This window comes from Phoxinus phoxinus (assembly GCF_949152265.1).
Source record: "Phoxinus phoxinus genome assembly, chromosome: 18".
Lineage (NCBI taxonomy): Eukaryota > Metazoa > Chordata > Actinopteri > Cypriniformes > Leuciscidae > Phoxinus > Phoxinus phoxinus.
Window position 1 is genome coordinate 15,965,938 of NC_136893.1, and position 20,404 is coordinate 15,986,341.

Below are 20,404 nucleotides of genomic sequence, written 5' to 3' on the forward strand. Positions count from 1 at the left end.
TATTTTCTGGGTTAAAGCACACTTGGTCTATTGAATTATTCTAGCCAAATTTTATCACACGTGATCATACGATCATACGCATGTGATGTATGCGATGTCAACAGGCCACAACACTGCAGCTCTACAACATTCATTTACATTAGTTTACTTTTGTGGTCATTCATACCAGTCATTTGTTAAGCTTATTGTGTTCAATTCATGTACATTTTTTTTTCATTTGTCTGTCTTTTTGCAAAGGACCAAGTTGTTGCTCTCAAATGCTCTCAAAATTCCCCAAAATATATATAATATTGATTTATATATACAGTATGTGTGATTTATTACACAGTAATGGCTTACTGGGTCAAAAAGGATTTTTTTTTCTTTCATATTTGGGAATGTGACCAATGTCGCCATTTTAGATAACAGCAATTTGATGAGGATCTACTTCTTGGTGCTTTCTACAAAACCTCAGCTCATTGCCAGGAATCGGTTATTACATTACAGTATAATCCTGGCTTTTTCAGCCTCGAATCCACTTTAAATCAGTAAGACGTGTACATTTACTATAAAATATACCCTGTATTCATTAATAGTGCAAATTGCAAGGTTTAGATACTGTACTTTGTTCATTTTTGTATCTGTTTAGTATATTTCAACTTATTAATATTTGTTTTTCTGTAAGTACTGATCATTGTTTTTATAGGTATCCTTGTCATTTTTACATGTACGCCTTAATTTTATCATCGTTGAAAGACCGGTTTCTTTCTCTTTCTTCCTCCATGTCGATGTTTTTCAGTTTTTTTCTTAAGCCTTTTTTCCGCATGGAACACCGTAATCGTTATTAACTGCTAACATGTATTATTATGTAAGACATTGTTACATGTTCTGAAATAATTCACATTTTCCTTTGTCTTGCATTGTGGTTCCATATAATGATTTTGTTTAATATGCACAGACATGACTGATAGGTGAATTAAGAAAATATCAATGTCAAGAACACTTTGTATCTCTATCTTGTTTATTAAATTCAGACTGTTACATCTGAGCCTTTGTATTATTTTTTTTTTTTAAGACAGCCCAAAAATCAGTTGTGATCCTGTTTAGGATTTTAGATTGAACCTTGATTCCTTTTTGTCTTTAGATCTAAAACCTTACTTTGATGCCAATATCAAATGATTTTCAGGGACTCTTGAGAGTGAAATACAGAGGATGAAAGCATACAGAGAGCAGCATTTTTTTTTCTTTTGAAGGATGGCATGACTATTTTATCGGAGTTATATAAAAGTATATAAAAATATAAAAGAATTGAAAATGTGGCAACACTTGTATACTGTTTTGTATTTACTGTCATAAAACAACTATTTTTTGGGATAACATGCCTACATAAACATTTATCAGTGTTGGGTAAAGTTACTTTTAAAAGTAATGCGTTACAATATTGACTTACTCCCCCAAAAAGTAACTAATGTTACTTTAACCACCTAGGCTCGATTTTTTTTTTTTTTTTTTTTTACACAAAAAATACAAAAGTTCTATTTTTGGCAAATGTAAAGGGCTTTTCACAGCGAAAGTGAAATGAATAAGCCTCAGGCTGAAGAAAATGAAAATTCACATCTGTGCAGTAGATGGCAGAGCAGACAGACTTTTCGCAGAAGAATTTCAATCACAGAAGAAGAAAGTTCAACACTTCAGCAATAAAAAACAAATGTGATGTTTAACTGAAGTCAATTTTGCGAATTCGTATGGTTGAATGGGTCAGACATTTTGGTAAAATGCGTTCCTTGACTAGTTACTTGGAAAAGTAATCTGATTACGCAACTTGAGTTACTTGTAATGTGTCTGATCATGTTGCCAATAATTTAATTGGAGTGTTGAATTGAGAGCAATAAATTCAGTAAAAGACTGTGTTGTTCGCTGAAAGTAGTTTTGAATGCTTTCTGAGTAAGAAGTAATAATGTGATCTCAGATTGACATAACCAATCAAACAGGCATCATGAAAATAAGTTTATTAAGAAAATACATGCTTTGTCAGTGTGTACCATGTACGCTGATGTCTGTCGCAATTTAAATGGCATGAGCCCTATATGAATATTTTGTGAAAGTTGCATCCTAATATATAGCAGCAGGACACAATGCGCGATGCTCTCATAATGTACAGGCACAACTGCAGGATCTTGATCCCTTTGCCACAGCTCAAAGTCATACTCATCTGTCAGATGATTTTGCTCTCAGATCACAGGTCATTTCAGTCTCTGAGGACTATAAACAAAATAAAAGAACATTTAAAAACTCCCATTCCATTAGTAAACAACAATACCGTAAGGTTGCTAATGCTACCAGGTCTGTTTTCTTGTCAGTAGCCAAATCCTTTTGTCAGAGGGACATAATACCCAACCTTTCTCCAGCATAAATGAACTCACAACCGCACTGCTTATATTAGTACTTAAAGCATATACTCTACACATAAGGTCTAAATAAATATTTTGACATTTCATGACTGTAGTTGCTGCCCTCTAACTGAAAAAATAAAATAAAAATAGTGGACATGTAAAAGTAACAACACATACATGATCAACTATCGATATAGATAAAGTCTTTACAGCGTTTGTCTTTACACGGTGAACTAAACACAGATACACTACCATTCAAAAGATTGGGGTTAGTATGATTTGTTTAATGTTTCTGAAAGAAGTCTCTTACGCTCACTAATGCTGCATTTATTTGATCTCAAAATAGTAATATTGTGAACTACTGTATATAAAATAACTGTTTTTTTATAGTTTATTTATTCCTGCGATGGCAAGCTGAATTTTCAGCATCATTACTCCAGTCTTCAGTGTCACATGATCCTTCAGAAATCATTCTAATATGCTGATTTGGTGGAAACATTAAGCAGCACAACTTTCAACACTGATAATAAGTTAGTTTTTTTTTGTATGTGAAAACCGTGACATGTTTTCATCAGGGTTCTTTAATTAATAGAAAGCATTTAATTGAAATAGAAAATATTTTGTAACAATGTAAAAGTCTACTTTCTCTTTTGATAAATGTAATTATTATTTGAATTGTCTTTCAAATAATAGTAATAAAAAACATCTTACTGACCCTAACACTTTAAAACGGTAGTGTACAAGCTTTCAGCTATAAAGAAGTGTAGTACTCTCAACTCCATGTAACATTTTACCAGGGTTTCCCCTAAAATCAGCCCAGAATATGAGAAAAGGTCTGCTGACACATGCAAACACTTGATTTCAACTTGAGCTCAAATACTTACTGCTTATCCAAAGGCAATAGTGCATTTCAGTTGTAAAGACCTGCATATGGTACCATCTGAACACAAATTAATAGTGCTTTAAGTGCTTTTCCACAGTTGTACCATTATAGGGTAAATGTATAAAAAAAATACATATGGCAACTTACAGATGTGACAAGGCTATTGACTATAGCATCCAATGAAGTATCATGTTTGTGAATTATATAAAATCTCATGCATTCTAGTCTGATTTCTTCACACTCGCTTTAAAAAACAATTGAAGTATAAGGAAATGAACTGAAGACACAGTCATGGTGCCACAGAAACAATTTCTTGAGCAAGTTGTCTATGTTTTACCCGTCTAAACAACGTTTTACCCTTCTACAGTCGCTTATTTTTAAACCTTGACTGATCCAGTGACTTTTCAGATTGGCAAACTCTGTAATGGCATTTCACAGTCTTTGTAAGTCCCTCAGGCCTCATCGCTTGTGGCACTGAGACTCTCTTCCTGCTCTAACCTGCTGTTGGGAGCCACAGGTGAGGTCAGGTTCAGGTAGCCTATCTCAGTGGACTGTGAAACGGGCACAGACGAGGAGATCTCTAGGCTCTTCACTCCAGACTCACCCACTTTGACTTTGCGAATGGCATCCAAAATTCCCCATGAGTCACAGAGCCCAGGCTGTGGACTAGAGCAAGAAGTTGCAATGTAAGACGTCACCATTTGTTCACTGACACAGTAAAATAATCCCATACTGATCTGCAGCCTCAGCGGAAAAATACATCTAAATGGCAGATGAGACAAGATAATATACTACCTTTATCAAATTGGGGACAGCAAGATTTACTTTATGTTTTTTAAAAGAAGTCTCTTAAGCTCACCAAGGCTGCATTTATTTGATCAGAAATACAGTAAAACAGTAATATTGTGAAATAGTATTACAATTTAAAAGATTTTTCTATGTTTATATATTTAAAATGTAATTTATTCCTGTGATGGCAAGGCTGAATTTTCAGCATCATTACTCCAGTCTTCAGTCACATGATCCTTCAGAAATCATTCTAATATGCCGATTTGGTCAAAACATTTCTTATTATTAATTTTGAAAAAAAGTTGTGCTGCTTAATATTTATGTGGAAGCAGTGATGACATTTTTATCAGGATTCTTTGATGAATAGAAAGTGCAAACAACTATATATTTTTTTTTTAAGTATTTATTTGAAAAATATATTTTTTAACAATGTAAAAGTCTACTGTCACTTTTGACTATTTAATGCATCTCTCCTGAATAAAAGTATTTATTTATTTAAAAAATAATCATTCTAATCTAAACCGCATGTGTATATTGGATACTAAACTTTAAATTAGTTACAGAAAAATATTGATAAAAATAGATTTAGAGTTATTGAAATATATTACACTGTATTTTGCGTGCCATGTATTTTTTGATTTGACAATATTTGGGAACAGAAATATTGATTAGGTTGGAAGACTGCAAAAAAGTTCAGAATTATACCTTGGCGTTGATGTCCGCAACAGGCTATCATGATGAGCTCCATAAGGAAACATTTTCTTGACCTCCTAAGACAAAAACACAAAATAAAAGCATCAGTGCGATCCAAATTTCAAATGCTTATTTAAATTATAATAAAAAAACAATTGCTAAATAAATGTGTACCTCAACAGTACACATCGACTGAAGGTTTCTCAATGCACGATCTAAAATCCCTATCTGATTGGCCAATGCTAGAGTTTTTTCTTGCAGCTCTTTATTCTCCATCTCCAGAAATTTAACTCTAAGAGAAGACAGGGCAAAGAGACAGTTAGCATGTTTCTGTGCTTTCCTGTCAGATGTAGATGTACAGGGTAATGAGATGTTTACCTCTGCTGGATGGTAGAGGCAGTTCTCAGTCCATTGTTTCCCATCTCCTCAGCTTCACTTATTCGCTGCAGGAGTTCTCGTCTCTCCAGGAGGAGCTGGTCGTTTTCTTCTGTCACAGTCCTAATCCAGTCCTTCTCCTGCTCATAGTGAAACACACTCAAGGTGAAGTACACGTTAAGTATATAGCGTTGAAGGTCGGGTCTGAAAACACTCACTTTCTCCGAGAGACTTGTCGCAAGAGCCAGATCATTTTCCAGCTGCTGGATCCTGTGCTCATGTTGGGTGACTGTCTTCATGAAGATCTGTTTAGCTCTGCGCAACTTGGTTTTGTGCTGAGACTGTTTCTCGTTGTGTCTCCTGCAGGTCACGAGTTTCATGATTTCACATTAAAATATTTCATGTAATAAATGTACTTTTAAAACCGTTTATTTGCTGTAAGAGTAAAGGCTGGAATAGAGAAAAACTGAGCATCATACACTAAACGACTGAGGTTCACACACTACCAGACTTTCAAGTCGTTCTGAACACGAACACATGCAAAAACATGCGCCTTATTGCAAGGAGACGTGTCAAATGGAAACAATATGTTCTAATATTGGTTCAAAATATCAACCCTGTTTGATATCCTCCAACTGGAGGGAAGTCTGAAGCTTAAAAAAACCCTGTCCATCTTACACTGCACGATTTTCACAAGTTCACATTAACATATAACCAGATATAATGCATATTTGGCGTGCTGTCCGGGAAGCTCAGAATTTGGCCCAAACACAATTACTCCCCCTGTATCCCTGGCTGGGATAGGAACAATCGAGAGTGAGGTTGCTGGAAAACTGTTATGGGACAGAGGTAAGTTGGCTATATAGGCCTCTCGTGCTGATTGGGTAGATTATCTGAACGTGCTTCCTCCTAAACTTTGCTAATGATATATCTATGAAATCTGTGAACTCCAACTGCCTAAAATCTTTTGGCAACTAGCATCGACTCATCCAGACTGCAATTCAGGGCAAAAACTGAGCAAAAGTCTTGCATTCCAGCCTTCAGAGTATAATGTCAACCCAGTGAATAATGATACCTAATGTGAGTGTCAAGCTGCTGAACAACCAGCTTCAGTTCCTCCTGCAGTCTCTCAGACTCATGTTGGGCAGACAGAAGCTGTTCTTCCAGCCTGTGGCAGCTCTTCTGACCGCCTCTCTGCTGCAGGACACATTGGTATTTCACGGTCAGCAGCTCCACTAGTGTATCTTTTCAGCAATTAGTATGATAGTTTCACCTCACAAACCTCTTCTCTAGCTGTGTTCAGTTCACTCTCCAGCACTTGCAGCCGCGTCTCCAGCTCCTGTGTGCGGTGTGACATCTCCAGGTTGGTGCGTGTCATAGTCGCCTCCCTCGCCCGCAATGATCGCACCTGCTGCTGGAGTTCCTCGTCTTTCTGCTCAAGTAATTTCCTTTCACAAAACACAGAAATTCATTGTAAAGTCCACTATATAGTACGTAACACATGCAACAATTGCTGCAATGGTCACACTTTATATTAAGTGACTTACCATGCACTTACATTTATTACGGCTGGGCGATAAGGCCAAAAAAAATTATCATGATTTTTTTTTTTATATCAGTCGATATCGATAATTATTATGATAAATGTCAACTATTTCTTATTCTTTAGTTTAAAGGCAGATTTTTGCTCGGAAGTGAAAGTTGTAGAAACCAGACCGTTAATTGTGGTTTTAAATGACTGTTTACTGTCAGAACATGACAAACATTTGGCAGTAGCTTGAAAAAATTGTAACTTCTGTAAAAATTGTAACACCCTTATATTTATATGGTAAAATTTAAATATTTAGACTGTTTGAGTTTTATTAAAATGAACCATTGGTCTCCCATAGTAGAATACATTTAGATCATGATAACCATAGTAAAAACAACACATATAGTATCTCACTTCCATGGTAAAATTGTTTCTATGGTATTTATATAAAAAACTAACCTAAAAACATTTAGCATTTAGAAAATGCACAAATGCTATAGCTTAATCACAAAAAATACAGTAAGTATATTCCATTCATACATTTAATACACGTCTACATTGCTAATATAGTAAACCCACAATACCATGGTGCAGTTAGTGTTACTACAGTAAATCCATGGTAAATGATGGGGATTTGCCTTCTGAATGTATCGTTGCACACGTTTCTCCTGTTTGTCAGTGTGGTTTCATCTGGCTTTAAACAGGTCTATTATGCTTTTTCACCTTTTCAACTTTAGTTAGTGTGTAATGTTGCTGTTTGAGCAGACTACAAACGCACACTTCAGAAGATTTGCCAAATGTTGCGAGGGTCGTGGCGTTAAATGTTTTTTATACATTCAAAAACATTTTTAAATGATAATGATGCATCATTTCTGAATGGCAACGTTATAAAAGAATATTACAGCGTTTGCCTTTTTATTACTAATACTAGACTAGAAAGGCCAACGCTATAATATTTTATACTTATACAATATTAGCTTTTTTACTTTCTTCTGCATCTGCGCTCAGGGGTTGCAATCTGAAAAATAAAAGTGATATATTTATCGGTCGACCACTAATATTGGCTTGTGGTGCAGTGACCCGTCTGACCTCTGTAGTTGATCCTCTTGCAGTCGGGCTCTGAGAGCAGACAGGTTATCAGACATGTCTCTGGTGTCTCGTTCTAGTTTGCTGGTCTCTCCTGCTCTGGCCTCTTCCAGGCGTATCTGGTGCAGAGCGTTCTTCAGTTGCTGCTGCAGATCTACGACCTGTAGAGATGTTGAAGACATTCTTCATAACCGTTATACTACTGAACAAGAGAATTTCAGCCTGCTCTGAACACACACCTTCTTGTCAGCAGCAATCACACGTGCCCTCTCTAAATTGAGCTCCTCCATCAAGCTTCTGTTAGTCTGTCGGTTCTGAGCGCTTCTGGCCATCTCCAGCTCCAGATCTCTGGCTCTCTGGTGGAGTCTCTCCAGCTCTGCCACCTGTCCTGCTGCGCTGCCCTCCTGCTGGGCTACTTTGGCCTGGGCCTGCTTCAGCTCCGCACACAGCTAAAGAACAGAGCAGAAACATGAGAGTTCTGAGCATTAACAATAGTTAATCTAACTAGGGATAGCCCATGTTCGACATAATTTAAAAACAAACTAATAAGTCAAATTAAAATTAGGCCTACTTTCTAAAAAAATTCAATAACATTCTAAAGTATGAGGAAATTGATCAAAAGTGACAGTAAATACTTATTATAATAATACGGATTTCTATTTCAAATAAATGCTGTTACTTTGAACTTTCTATTCATCAAAGAATGCTGAAAAATGTATCATGGTTTCTAGCAGCACAACTGTTTTCAATATTGATAATAAGAAATGTTTCTTGAGCAGCAAATCAGCATATTAGAATGATTTCTGAATGATCATGTGACACAGAACACGAGTTAAAATTCAATATAAAAGTTATTTTAAAAATAGCACCGTGCTATCCTAACCAGTTGCGATGCAATAAGATTCCAGCGACAAATAATTTGTCTGTCCACACTAGACAGTGAGATGGGTCAAAATCAATCAAACCCAACAGCCAATCAGAAAAGTGTGTGGGCGGAGTCTCACGGCAAGTGCACAGCACCAGAGAGTAATCTTGACGGCACTCGCAATAAAAAGGATAAGTAGGCTAATCAAATTCACTAATATTACACCATTTAAACATGATTCAAAATACATAGGCTACTGAGTTACTAAAACAATCTTTGTCAAAGAATACACTTGTTTGTTCACAGTTTGAACCTTCTTGTTTCCATTTGTTTAATTTCAAGATCTGAGGTGAATTATCCATTATTGCTTTTACAGCTACAAAGCTGGGAGCACTAAATGATATTCAAAGTCACATTGCATGCTTTTAACATTAAATAAAGCACAAACAGTACCTGAGATTATCATTGCCACACTTTGTGTTTGTTGTTCAGGCCGCGACGTCGCAGAAAAATAGAAACGGTTTCTAAAATAGAATCGTCGCGTGTTGCCGTCGCGACTGGTTAGGACAAAAACGTATTAATGACATGGAAATAATCGCACGTCGCTGGGTCGCGTGTAGTTAGGACACTGTGTTATGCATTATGTAAATAAATATATTTAAAGGGATAGTTCACTTTAAAATTAAAATTCTGTCATCATTTACTCACCCTCAAGTTGTTTCAAACCTGTATTAATTTATTTCTTCTGCTGAACACAAAGAAAGATATTTTGAAGAATGTCAGTAACCAAACAGTAGACTGTACCCATTGACTTCCATAGTATTTTTTTTTCCTACTATGGAAGTCAATGGGTACAGACTACTGTTTGGTTACTGACATTCTTCAAAATATCTTTCTTTGTGTTCAGCAGAAGAAATAAATTAATACAGGTTTGAAACAACTTGAGGGTGAGTAAATGATGACAGAATTTTAATTTTAAAGTGAACTATCCCTTTAAGTAAATGTCATCTATCAACAAATGCCACTTGGTTCATATGTTGTTATCTAATCTAATGCAATAACTTACATTCATTTCAAATGTACCTTAAGAGACTTTGTTTTTTTACCTTGATTTTCTCCTGATCTAGGAGTGCATTGTGTCTCTTAAGGTCTAGATTTTTCTCTCTCTCATAGCGTAGCTCTCGCTCAGCAGAGGTGAAGAGGTGCTGAGTTCTCTGCAGGTCCTGTCTCAGCTGTTTGTTCTCCTCTCCCTTCTGTTTTAGGAGTGAGTCCTGAGCCTGTGCACAACCACATAATGGCCACATTATTATGTATTGCAAACAGAGAATATATATATATATATATATATTGTTATTATACAGTTAAGCAGGTTATACAAATGTTTTGTGCATAAATGAAAATAAAAATTAATGTGAATATGTTTGTGTGGGTGTGTAAAGATTGGAGAGCAGGGCTGACCTTAGCCCGGGCCTGAGCTTCACTGATCTGGGCTTGCAGGGCCAGCTGGTGTTGGCCAGCCAGCTGTCTCTCCTCCTCCAGGGTGGAGTGTAGCTTACTCATCTCTGACTTCACACAGGCCAGCTAGAGGAGCAGCACATCAAATCAAGCAGCTTACACATTACAACTTCAGCTAACAGTTCAAAAACTCCATTACACTGCCGTTCAAAAGTTTAGGGTATACTTCTAGTTTGTATAATTCTATTCAAGATGAATGTATTAAATTGATCAGAAGTGACCATTTCTTTACACTTATAATGTTGCAAACCTATAAATGCTGTTCTTTTGAACTTTCTATTCATTATAAAATCCTGAAAAAAATCTATCATGGTTTCCACAAAAATATTAAGCAGCACAACTGTTTTCAACATTGATAATGAATAATTTTTTTTATTTTGCAATATATCAGCATATTAGAATGATTTATGATATATATATATATATATATATATATATATATATATATATATATATATATATATATATATATATATTCAGAAATCATTCTAATATGCTAATATATTGCAAAATATATATATATTTTTCAATATTTCTCAATATATATAGTTATAATTATATATATATACCGGTAATTAAAAGGCTTTTAAACATTATTGTTTTAGTGCCAAAGGATGTGTTTTGGGGTATTTTATTAATTTTTTGTCACAGTTCTGAAAGTCATAAGGTGGCTTTGTGAAAAACACACTTCACTTATAAGATTTTATGGTGAAATGTGTTATTCTTCTTGTTAACCCAGATGAATTTTGACCAAGAACAATGAACTGTGGCTTTATTTACAGTGAGTGGCGCAGCAATATAGACTCAGCGCCGAAACAATCGCGGCACTGCAGCACCGCCTTGGTGTGCAGTGTGAATGCTCTAATCTGTTACAGGCCTTACCTGACAAACCCCCTCATCCTGTGCAGAAGGCTTGTGGTTGGCCGTCTGCTCCTGTGATGCTCTGGGTGTCTGCTCTCTGGTATACTGGAGCTGCTGTCTCACATGCAGGAGCTCCAGACTGAGTCTCTCTTTCTCCCCGTCAGTCTGAAGCCTCTCGTGAGCTTTCTCGCTGAGCTCTCTCTGTAGCTGCATCACCTGCCCACGCTTCTCCATCAGCTCATCCCTAAACAGGCAAAGTGCCTCTTACACATGCTTTCTACCGAGTCCAAGAGCTAACTATTTAATGATCTGTGACAGACTGCCTTACCTTAGAGTGTTGTGCTCCTTCTCTAGTCGAGTCAGTTCTGTTCTCAGTTTGTCCACCATGGACTTAAGCTCCACCACCTGTCCCCTGCTGTCTCTCAGGTCCTCTTCAGCCCGGCTGTTCTCTGTCTGAAGTGTCAGGTTGTCCTGAAGCCGCGTCTGAGCACGCTCCAACTGGGCCACCTGCAGAGTACAAACATAGCCTCAGTGAGTATTTGAAAACTACAGGAAGAATATCACAGCATCCCAACAATAAATGGATTGCTTTCTTTGTGATTTAAACGTTTGAATGACCTTAATTTTTATTACCTTTTCTTCCAAAATTCCTTTTTCTCCTTTAATCTGCGTGAGGTTCTTGTTGAGTGTCTTCCCTTGTCGACATTCTACCTCTAGTCTCTGGACCTCCACACGTAATCTCTTCAGCTCCTCGTGGTCTTTTTGCATGACCTGTCCACATGTTGCATTTATGTGCAGTTCATGGTTTCAGATAGCATTATTATTATTATTATTCTAAACAAATGCATAGTGCAAAATGAAAAATGTACTTTCCAGGACTGTGTATTTTATAACGAGTCATGTGTGACGACAATGATATTACCTCTTTTTCCTTTTTGAGCGCAGCCTTGGCTACAGATAGATCCACCTCCAGCTGTTTCCTCCAACCTTTTTCTTCGGCAAGACGACCCTCGAGGAACTTCAGTCTTTCTTGAATGCTTTCACTAAGCTTTGGATTAAAAGATCAAAGATATTCGACCATATTATCAGAGGGTGCAAGTAATTTTTATAAGGTTGCTATTCTCCTTGGTGTAAACAGGCCTTGGACCTTTACCTCCGAGTCAGTTCCTCGAACCTGATCTTCCTCTTTCTTCTCAAGTTTCTTGGTATCCCTCTTACTCAGTTCTTCCTCAATACTTTGAATCTAGAACCAAACTCAGAATCATCCTCAAACTTCAGGTGATTATTGATCAAATTAAGCCCCATAACATTGCGACTAAAAACGTACCTTTCTCTGTAACCCATCTATCTCACACTCATGATGCTCTCGCTTGTCTTTCGCTGCGTTCTGCGCTTCCCCCAACAGTGCCTCCAGCTCCTCGTTCCGCTCCACCAACTCCTCGTGTTCCCGCTGCTGCTTTTGCAACCTCCTCTCCAGCTCTCGCAGGCGGCTGTCCTTATCTTCAGACTCTCTCCGACACCTGCAAAAATACAACTGCCATATCAGCATCTTTAAAGTGTGGAAGCAATGACATGTACATCTTTAAGTAAGATAAAGGAGGGCAAAGCTTCACCTTTTGTGGAGTGTCTCATCGTCTGGAGCCACTGATGAATCCGCATTAACATTATTCCCAACACCCTGACAAAAAAAGCATCTGTAAGCTCTGAGAGGAAACTATACAAATATTAAATTACTTGTGTCATGCAATACATGTAAACTAGCCCCTTCAAGAGAGGATTGTATTAGAATGTATATCTACCTGTGTAGAGTGTATTTTAAAGTGCTCTAATGTCTCGTTGATCCCTTGAGCCGAGTGCAGGTTTGATTGTTCAACCTGTGGCACAACCGACATTGCAAAATATAACATTTCTGTGTTCGCAATTTGCAAATATCTAACATGTCATGGCACCAAGGTAAAATTTTAAAAACAAGTATTCTTGCCAGTTTATGAAGAGTCCTCCTCTCTGTGTCCAATGAGCGCACTCTATCCCTCAGCGCACGAATCTCCCCATCCAGTCGTTCATTGCGTTCCTTGGCCTTCTGCAGCTCCACCATATCTGTCAAACATAGAGTTTACAACCAGAAGACATCATTATAATGTTTCCATGATGTGTTACATCTTACTTTACAGTACTTTGGTCTATGCTGTAGTTTTTTAAGTGTTTTTATAAATAAACTTGCAAATGTGTGATGCAATATGTTGCTGCAGACAAAATCTCACCACACTGTTTAAGCTTGTCCACTTCCTGTTTTAACTGCTCCACTTCCTCCCCAGTTTTCTGCAGGTCAGGTACTGAAACGAAAATTGTGTTTACATTACTGTTTCTCTAACTGTTTTGTCTTAATGCATAATCTAAAACTAGATTTTTTTTCTAAAGACCGCATGAGTGATGCTTGGTCATGAAAAACCACCACCATTACCAGGTTGTTCAGGGTGATTGTGTTTGTTTTATCATTTGCCAGGGGAAAATAGCCAGTTTAGTTGCATAACAAATAGACAAGGATGTACAATAAATTCAAAAATCAGTTGATATTAAAGTGATCATCAGTTCATCAGTCAATCAGAATCAGTTTGGATAAATGTAATTTGTTTTTTTACATTTACCATCATCTGACTAGTGCCATTAATTTAATTAAAATATAAATATTAGATGAAAAACTAAAAGTTAAATGAAAATGAGACATTTTCCAAAGGCAACGCACTGAAATGAAGTAATTTGAAGTGCTAAAATTATTAAAACTGAAATTAATATAAATTAAATCTAAATAATAATAATAAAAATATTAGCAATGACAAAAGCACATAATAAAATTACTAAAAAATTAAAACTGAAAAAAAACTGAAATAATAAAAATAAAAGTTAAATCAAAATGTTTTTGTAAAATAATTAATATATAATAATACTAAAATAACAAGAAACTGCATCTAATACACTGAAAATTTAACAACACGGTTAAATTTTCACTTTAGCAAATCTCAAAATAATGTCCATTTTGCCTACTGTCCATTATAATGGTGTGATGCCTAAATTCACTTGTAGCATTACAAATGATTGTTTTAAATTTTTTTGTATTTTATTTTTAATGTATGCATCTACATTAATTTGAATATTACCATAATATGAAAATAATTATCAGCTCATTCAAAGTCTGAATTGTTATTCACATACCAGACAAGTTTTGGAGCTTACGAGCGAGATCTAGTTCATCTGTCAGGTGGCGAATCTCTTTATGTGCCATAGCAAGACGACTCGATGCCTCTTCCAGATCCCTCTCCAGCTTCTGTCTCTCTTTGCAGAGTTCTTCACTGTGGGCCTACAGGGGACAGAGCTTTCAGTGAGACATAAACGTGGCTGCACTGGCTGGACAAGCAAGAAGCATGTCAGCCTCCATGCGTTTTTAACATGCATGAGCCACAGAACACAGGTGAAGCTGAATGTGGATCATGTTCCAGTGTGAACGGAGTTTAATATGTGCCTTCTCTCCCTTATAACCATCAGAGACAACCATAACGTTGGGACAAACAGCCTTTGGTTAGTAACCACCCTGAAAGAAAGCGCTCCATAGTGCTGTTAGGGTCTAGAGTGAAAATAAGAAGTGTTAATATTATCATGCTAGGCTCAGCATGTTGTTATTCTCCGCTTTGAGTTCAACCAAGGCATGCATTATTTCATGGAGCTGCCTTAATCTGCTTTAAGTGGATCATCCTCTCAAGGACAATACGGAAGGTTCCGCCTCTCTTGATTTAACCTTCATGTGATGCCTTTTTTATGAGTCCAATCAAGTTATGAAAGGTACGGGAACGTACAGGAAGGTTCTGTGCTCTTAGTGTCGCCTTGCGCGCACCAAAGAACTTCCTCCAAGGACTTTGAACTGATGATTCCTGTCCATTTAGGGAGGGACAAAGAATCAGGAGAAATTATGATGCACAATATACAGAGGTGGACAATGAAACACTTAAATATAAAGACACTGTTGATATGGGACATTCTTTGAGTCCATGACTTTAGCACACTGCTTTTGAAATTGCTGCCTGCTTATGGGACACTCTGGGATCTTCTTACCTCGTTCATGTTTTCCTTTTGCTGTCTAAGTTCCTCTTCCAATGCGTGACGGATATGATCCAGCTCCTCCTGATTTACATAAAAGAGGAGATATTAAAATGACCATAAAACTAATAAGCCACAAGTGAGGTGTTACTATCAAGAGAAGACTCGCATATAGTATATTGCCATTATTAATACCATTTAAATTTTTACATTTTATGCATTCTTTCATCCAAAGTTCATTCACGGTATACATTTTATGTTGATATGTGCTCTTCAAGCCTTTTCTGTATGCTAAATTCACACAATTAAATATTTTAATATGAAATGCAATTAAATATAGCCTTTGCATAATGGTCTACCTGTTGATCAACACTTTTAAGATCACCATTACAGAATTTAGGCTTTATTTCTCATAGTACCTGTAGATGCACCTCTCTGAGGTTGCCGGTGAGGGTCTGGGTGTCCAGCTTTCTTTCAGCAGCCTCTAGTCTCTCCAGCAGAGTGACTCTCTCCACCAGCAGATAGGCCACTTGCTCACTCGCACTGCTCTGGCTGATGTCCGCTAGACCCTCCTGTTCCAGCATCTCCACCACCTCCTTACACTGGGAGTCTGGCAAACACCACGGACGTAAGGACCACTTACTGGACTAGAAGTGGGTTCAAGTTGAGCACTGAGCAGAACGCAAGAGCTATGTTGCGAATGGAACACTAGCATATTACTCAGTGCTATGTGCACTAAATATATAGCAAGAAACACATTATTTTGCATTTTAAATCAAATTCTATGTAAAAAAAAAAAAAAACAGTGTTGTTACTGTTTATTAAAAATTAAAACTTAATTTTTATTTAAAATAAAGCTAAAAGAAAATATATTAAACTATATATTAGATAAATGAAAATGTTGCTCTGGCATTTAAATAAATAAAATAAAGTTTAACTTGAAAATGCTAAAATTACTAAAACTAACTAAGCTAAATGGAAATATTATACTAATAAAATGACAAAATCACATAAAATGACTAAACTAAAATGAAACTGAAAATATAATAATATAATAGCTAATATTAAAATACAATTATAACATATTTATTCATATAAAATTTTATTAATATCAAAATATTAATAAATACTATAATAATATATAAATTATTCTAAGAGTACATTTACACAACAACATACTAAAAATGGAAAAGTTTTTTTGCTTCTCCGAATTCGCGAAAACGACTAAAAATGCTGTTTTATGCCAGTCCAGTAGGTGGCGATGTCATTTTGCAGCACCCCTCCCCCCACCCCCGGAATGCGATTTAAACCAGTATGCGGTTTTCAAAACCTTGAACTTTAAATTTGTTTATAAAAGTTTGTGTTTTCAGGCCCATAAAACAGTTGTAAATTATAAATGAACGGCCAAAAAATTGCCATTACAATTTTTTCTATTTTTAGTTGAAAAAGGGTGTTGTGTAAATGCCACTGGTAAAAACACCTTGACTCTTGGTTGTCAGATCAAATGAGTTAAGAAATTTGTGGCTGATATTACTTCTGGACCATGGAAGGACCAGTCAAGCACACTGCATTGTGGGATACAGTATTCTACACAGTATGCTCAATTTAATAGAGTCTATTATATACTGCACAATTGATAAAATGTAGAGACTACAGAAAACTATCCTAAGGATACAGAAAAGTATGTATAATGCAGAAATGAGTATGAGTAGTATATTATTCGAAACACAGGCAAGGACAAAACTTCGAGGCACATTGTTTACTACGAACACAATCTTAAGTATGATCAAATGCTTTAACCAATATTAAACCCTCACCCTGTTGGTGTTTCATTAGAGCGAGTTCAGCACGGAGCTGTTCGTTGTCACGTTCGTACTCCGCTGTAAGAGATTCCCGCTCCTCCAGCATGTTTCGAATATGCTCCACGTAATTTTCCACCTTGAAAAAAACCCATCAAACAACCAGTCGGCACAGCAAAGGCATTAGCTACAGAAGGAGCTCTTTTTTTGGTCAGGAAACAGTGTCGTCATGTTACAATGTTGATGAGGGAGACCATGATTAGCTATTCTTTGGGGTGGAGGCCCGGCCTGCCATCTGCTGGCTCACCTCTCTCATCTCGCTGGCCTGCTGTGTGCGCAAACCCTTCAGGTCTTCAGTGGCGGCCGTCAGGCTGCCCTCACTGCTCTGGAGCAAATGCCACAGGTGCCGCTCACGCTCCTCTGTTGAAGCCTCAGGGGACACACCGTCCCCGTGCAAGCGCAGGGTGATCTCGTCCAGCTCCTTTTCCTTCGGAGGAAACAAAACAATGAGCCTTCTTTTTCTTTCCTTGAACAATGTAAATGAGGCCTGGGTTACCCGACACCGTCTTAAAACACACTGTCACCGTGTCAACAGTGTGTCTAATTGTTTCGGTGTGAAGCCTGTCTCAGAAGGAGCCTAATATCTCTCTATAACTGTAACTGTTTCATTAGCAGTTTTTAAATGCAGGGCCAGGGCCCACTAGGGGGCATCTAAACTTCTAAAGGGGCTGCGAAATGTTTTTAAATGCGTCAAAATAAATTCTATTTAATTCATGTTTTTATCCGTGTATAGATCAGGGATTCTCAACCCTGCAAGACGGTTTAAAATTATTTAAAATAAGACAAGGCAAGCTTTTAAATGAGCTAAAACAGCTAAAATTCAAGATGACAACTGACATCATATTTTTATTTTTATTATTTTCCTCAAAAACTGTCTTTTTTTAAGAACTAGGGTTGGTGCATATATGAGGACATTTTGAATGTGAGATTTCTAGACATGGAAAAGTTACGAAAACGAATAATATCATAAAGCCATGGACATTTCCATTGTGGACATCTATTTTTATATTAACCTCTAAAATATGTTGAAATTCTTATATGTAGGATTTACAGAGAAATTGCCATAAAGTAAAAAAATATATTTTAAAAACGTTATCACACAATCATAGTAATTTCAATTAATTATTGAACCTGAAGAACACTCAGTTATTGAATCTACTGAAATTACAGAATTTCACAATTTTAATTAATTTTAATATTATATATAATTTCCTTATAATTACTTTAGATCGACTGTGTAATTTCTGTGACTGAAAAAAAAACTTTGAAAACAAGCAGCTTTGTCATTACAGTGGAAGTACCAGACATATCAAGAAAAAAAGGTTGAGAATCACTGAACTTTTATTGTATCAGGAAAACGTGATAATGCACAAAATATATTGAGATTATTAGTATCTGATAATAATAGTTTAGGGGAAGCAACTTTTTGCAACAATTTAAGCAAACGTACACGAGGATATATTGTGTGTGTGATGAATGACTGCCATACAGTCGTACTGTCAATGGCCATTTTAAACATACATGGTCTCAATTTACTAACCTTTCCCACTTTTATCATATTTATAAGTACAAAAACGACGACACCATACCTCTCTTTTTTCCATGGCCGAGTAGAGCTGAACTGGAGTCCGTGCATCACTTGCAAATTAGCCAAGAGTGTTTATGAGAACATAGTTTAGATTGTGGTTCCCAGCATTTGCGTCCGCCCATGGCAGTCTCTGACCTAATCATCACTTCATTATAAAAATAAAGAAAAGCATAAAACAGAACTCAACGTGTTACTGTTGTTTGCATGCCTGTAAATGAACACAATACAGCTTTAAGCAACTACTTTTATATAACTTAACGTTACACTAATAACAATACAACTGTAACAAATGACTAAACATGATCTTCTGCCTAATCCAAAATCCACTATGACCAGTCATCTAATCTTTCTCTCTCATATTCACAATATATCTGCAGTCACCAATGTATTTGACAGGAATAACGTTTCTTTGGGTTTTTACTACAATATAAAAAGTTTTCTAACCCTAGCAGAGTCCCAGTCCGCTAACTTTGGCTAGCGGGCTAACGTTAGTTCGCAGGTATTACGCACGAGCCTCTTTTCATATCCTCCAGGCGGCTATTAAAAATAAAACAAATTAAGATTGTCGCTATCCTTCAACATCGATTTGACACTGTTAATGAAGCCTGTCTGTTTGCAAATATTGATGCAACAGTAGAGTGTCGTAATATCTCATGAGGCCTACCAAGTGTTTTGTTGCAGCTGCTCTCAATAGCTTGGACCGAGTACCTAGGCAACGGGTTAAACCATTATGGACAGAGAGGGGAGAGAAGGCTGCGTTGAGACGTTACACGTGATCCCAGCAGATGGCGGTGTTTGCTCTATAAATCAATAAGCAACCAAAAGGTAAGTTTGGAATAGAGCAGTGAATAACTGAACTATTCAACTAATATTACATTTTGAAAGTAATTCATTCATTATGTATATGAAACAGTAGCCTAATATTGTGAAATTGCAATGTAAAAAAACTGTTTTCAATTTGAATATATTTTGAAATGTAATTTATTCCAAGCTGAATTTTTAGCATCATCACTCCAGTTTTCAGTCACATGATCCTTCAGAATTCATTCCGATATACTGATTGGATGCTCAATTATTATTGATTATCGTTTGATAATGATTACCCATCATTATTCGATTGCGCAACAATCCCCATCTACCGATTGTTGCGCAATACCGATCAAAATTTTCTCTCTATGCAGTAGGCCTATAACATTACAATATTTCATGGATGCATGCAAGCCAAGACAATCAGTATAGGCTATAGCCTACATGACAACACACACGCAACAATTTTTGATAATCGGATATGCTATAGTATTCGTAAAGCATCCTGACGTAGGAGGTTGCATTGGCAAAAGTTGTTTGGATGCATGTTGTTTATAACAAGAAGAGGCAAAGTTGTGCATTACAATGCAGACATGTGCAACAAAATGTAATTGTGTAACAAAATAATAGTTTTTATTTAAACAAATGTAATTGACAATTTTACTCTGTTTATTAATGTTTTTACTTCACATTTGTGCAGTTTTTGGAGGATTAATTAAATACTTAACATTTATATAAATACATTTTTTTTAATTATACAAAAACAGCTTTTTATGTAAAATGTTTCCAATTATGTTACATTATGATTACAATCAACCCTGAAAAAAAATGTTACAAAGAGACAATTTTAGTTTTTAGAGTTTATCATTTATCATTATTCATTTATTATTTTTTTCATATAATTGTACAAATGTCTGTAACAGAAACAAACTGTAACATAACAGATATGAACAGTTATATTACATATTGAAAACACTCAAGGGTTAAGTTAATAGACCAAAGATGCCTTGGCTCGAATACTTATGGTTTTCGTCCTGGTTTCCAGAACTTTCTATTCATCATCATCATCATCATCATCATCATTTTTTTTT

At 36.3% G+C, this 20,404-nt stretch overlaps 1 protein-coding gene across 4 annotated transcripts; it reads right to left on the minus strand.

Annotated features, from left to right (window-relative positions):
- Positions 1-1,972: 1,972 nt before the first annotated feature.
- On the minus strand, positions 1,973-19,286 carry ccdc30 (coiled-coil domain containing 30). 4 transcript variants are annotated; one of them, XM_079588162.1, is made up of 29 exons: positions 19,171-19,286; positions 18,508-18,651; positions 17,166-17,345; positions 16,877-16,997; positions 15,479-15,669; positions 15,075-15,143; positions 14,819-14,893; positions 14,181-14,325; positions 13,232-13,303; positions 12,952-13,067; positions 12,770-12,844; positions 12,584-12,648; positions 12,298-12,490; positions 12,124-12,213; positions 11,893-12,018; positions 11,604-11,741; positions 11,299-11,477; positions 10,992-11,214; positions 10,053-10,175; positions 9,701-9,871; positions 7,969-8,178; positions 7,733-7,890; positions 6,395-6,560; positions 6,188-6,309; positions 5,331-5,472; positions 5,116-5,252; positions 4,912-5,029; positions 4,750-4,814; positions 1,973-3,921 (listed from the first exon to the last, which is right to left on the minus strand). In XM_079588162.1, exons 2-29 carry the CDS (start codon positions 18,520-18,522, stop codon positions 3,708-3,710), a joined length of 3,699 nt encoding a protein of 1,232 aa, XP_079444288.1. In that variant the 5' UTR covers positions 18,523-18,651; positions 19,171-19,286; the 3' UTR covers positions 1,973-3,707. The 4 variants fall into 4 exon arrangements, with proteins under 4 accessions (XP_079444288.1, XP_079444289.1, XP_079444290.1 ...); XM_079588163.1 differs by having other exon boundaries at positions 18,951-19,188; XM_079588164.1 differs by lacking the exon at positions 14,819-14,893.
- Between the last annotated feature and the right edge of the window lie 1,118 nt (positions 19,287-20,404).

Coding starts and splice junctions, on each gene's coding strand:
- ccdc30 (XM_079588162.1), bottom strand. Junction 16,998..17,165: donor AGGCCAGCGAGATGAGAGAG/GTGAGCCAGCAG, acceptor GTTTTTTTCAAG/GTGGAAAATTACGTGGAGCA. Junction 5,253..5,330: donor CGACAAGTCTCTCGGAGAAA/GTGAGTGTTTTC, acceptor CACTATGAGCAG/GAGAAGGACTGGATTAGGAC.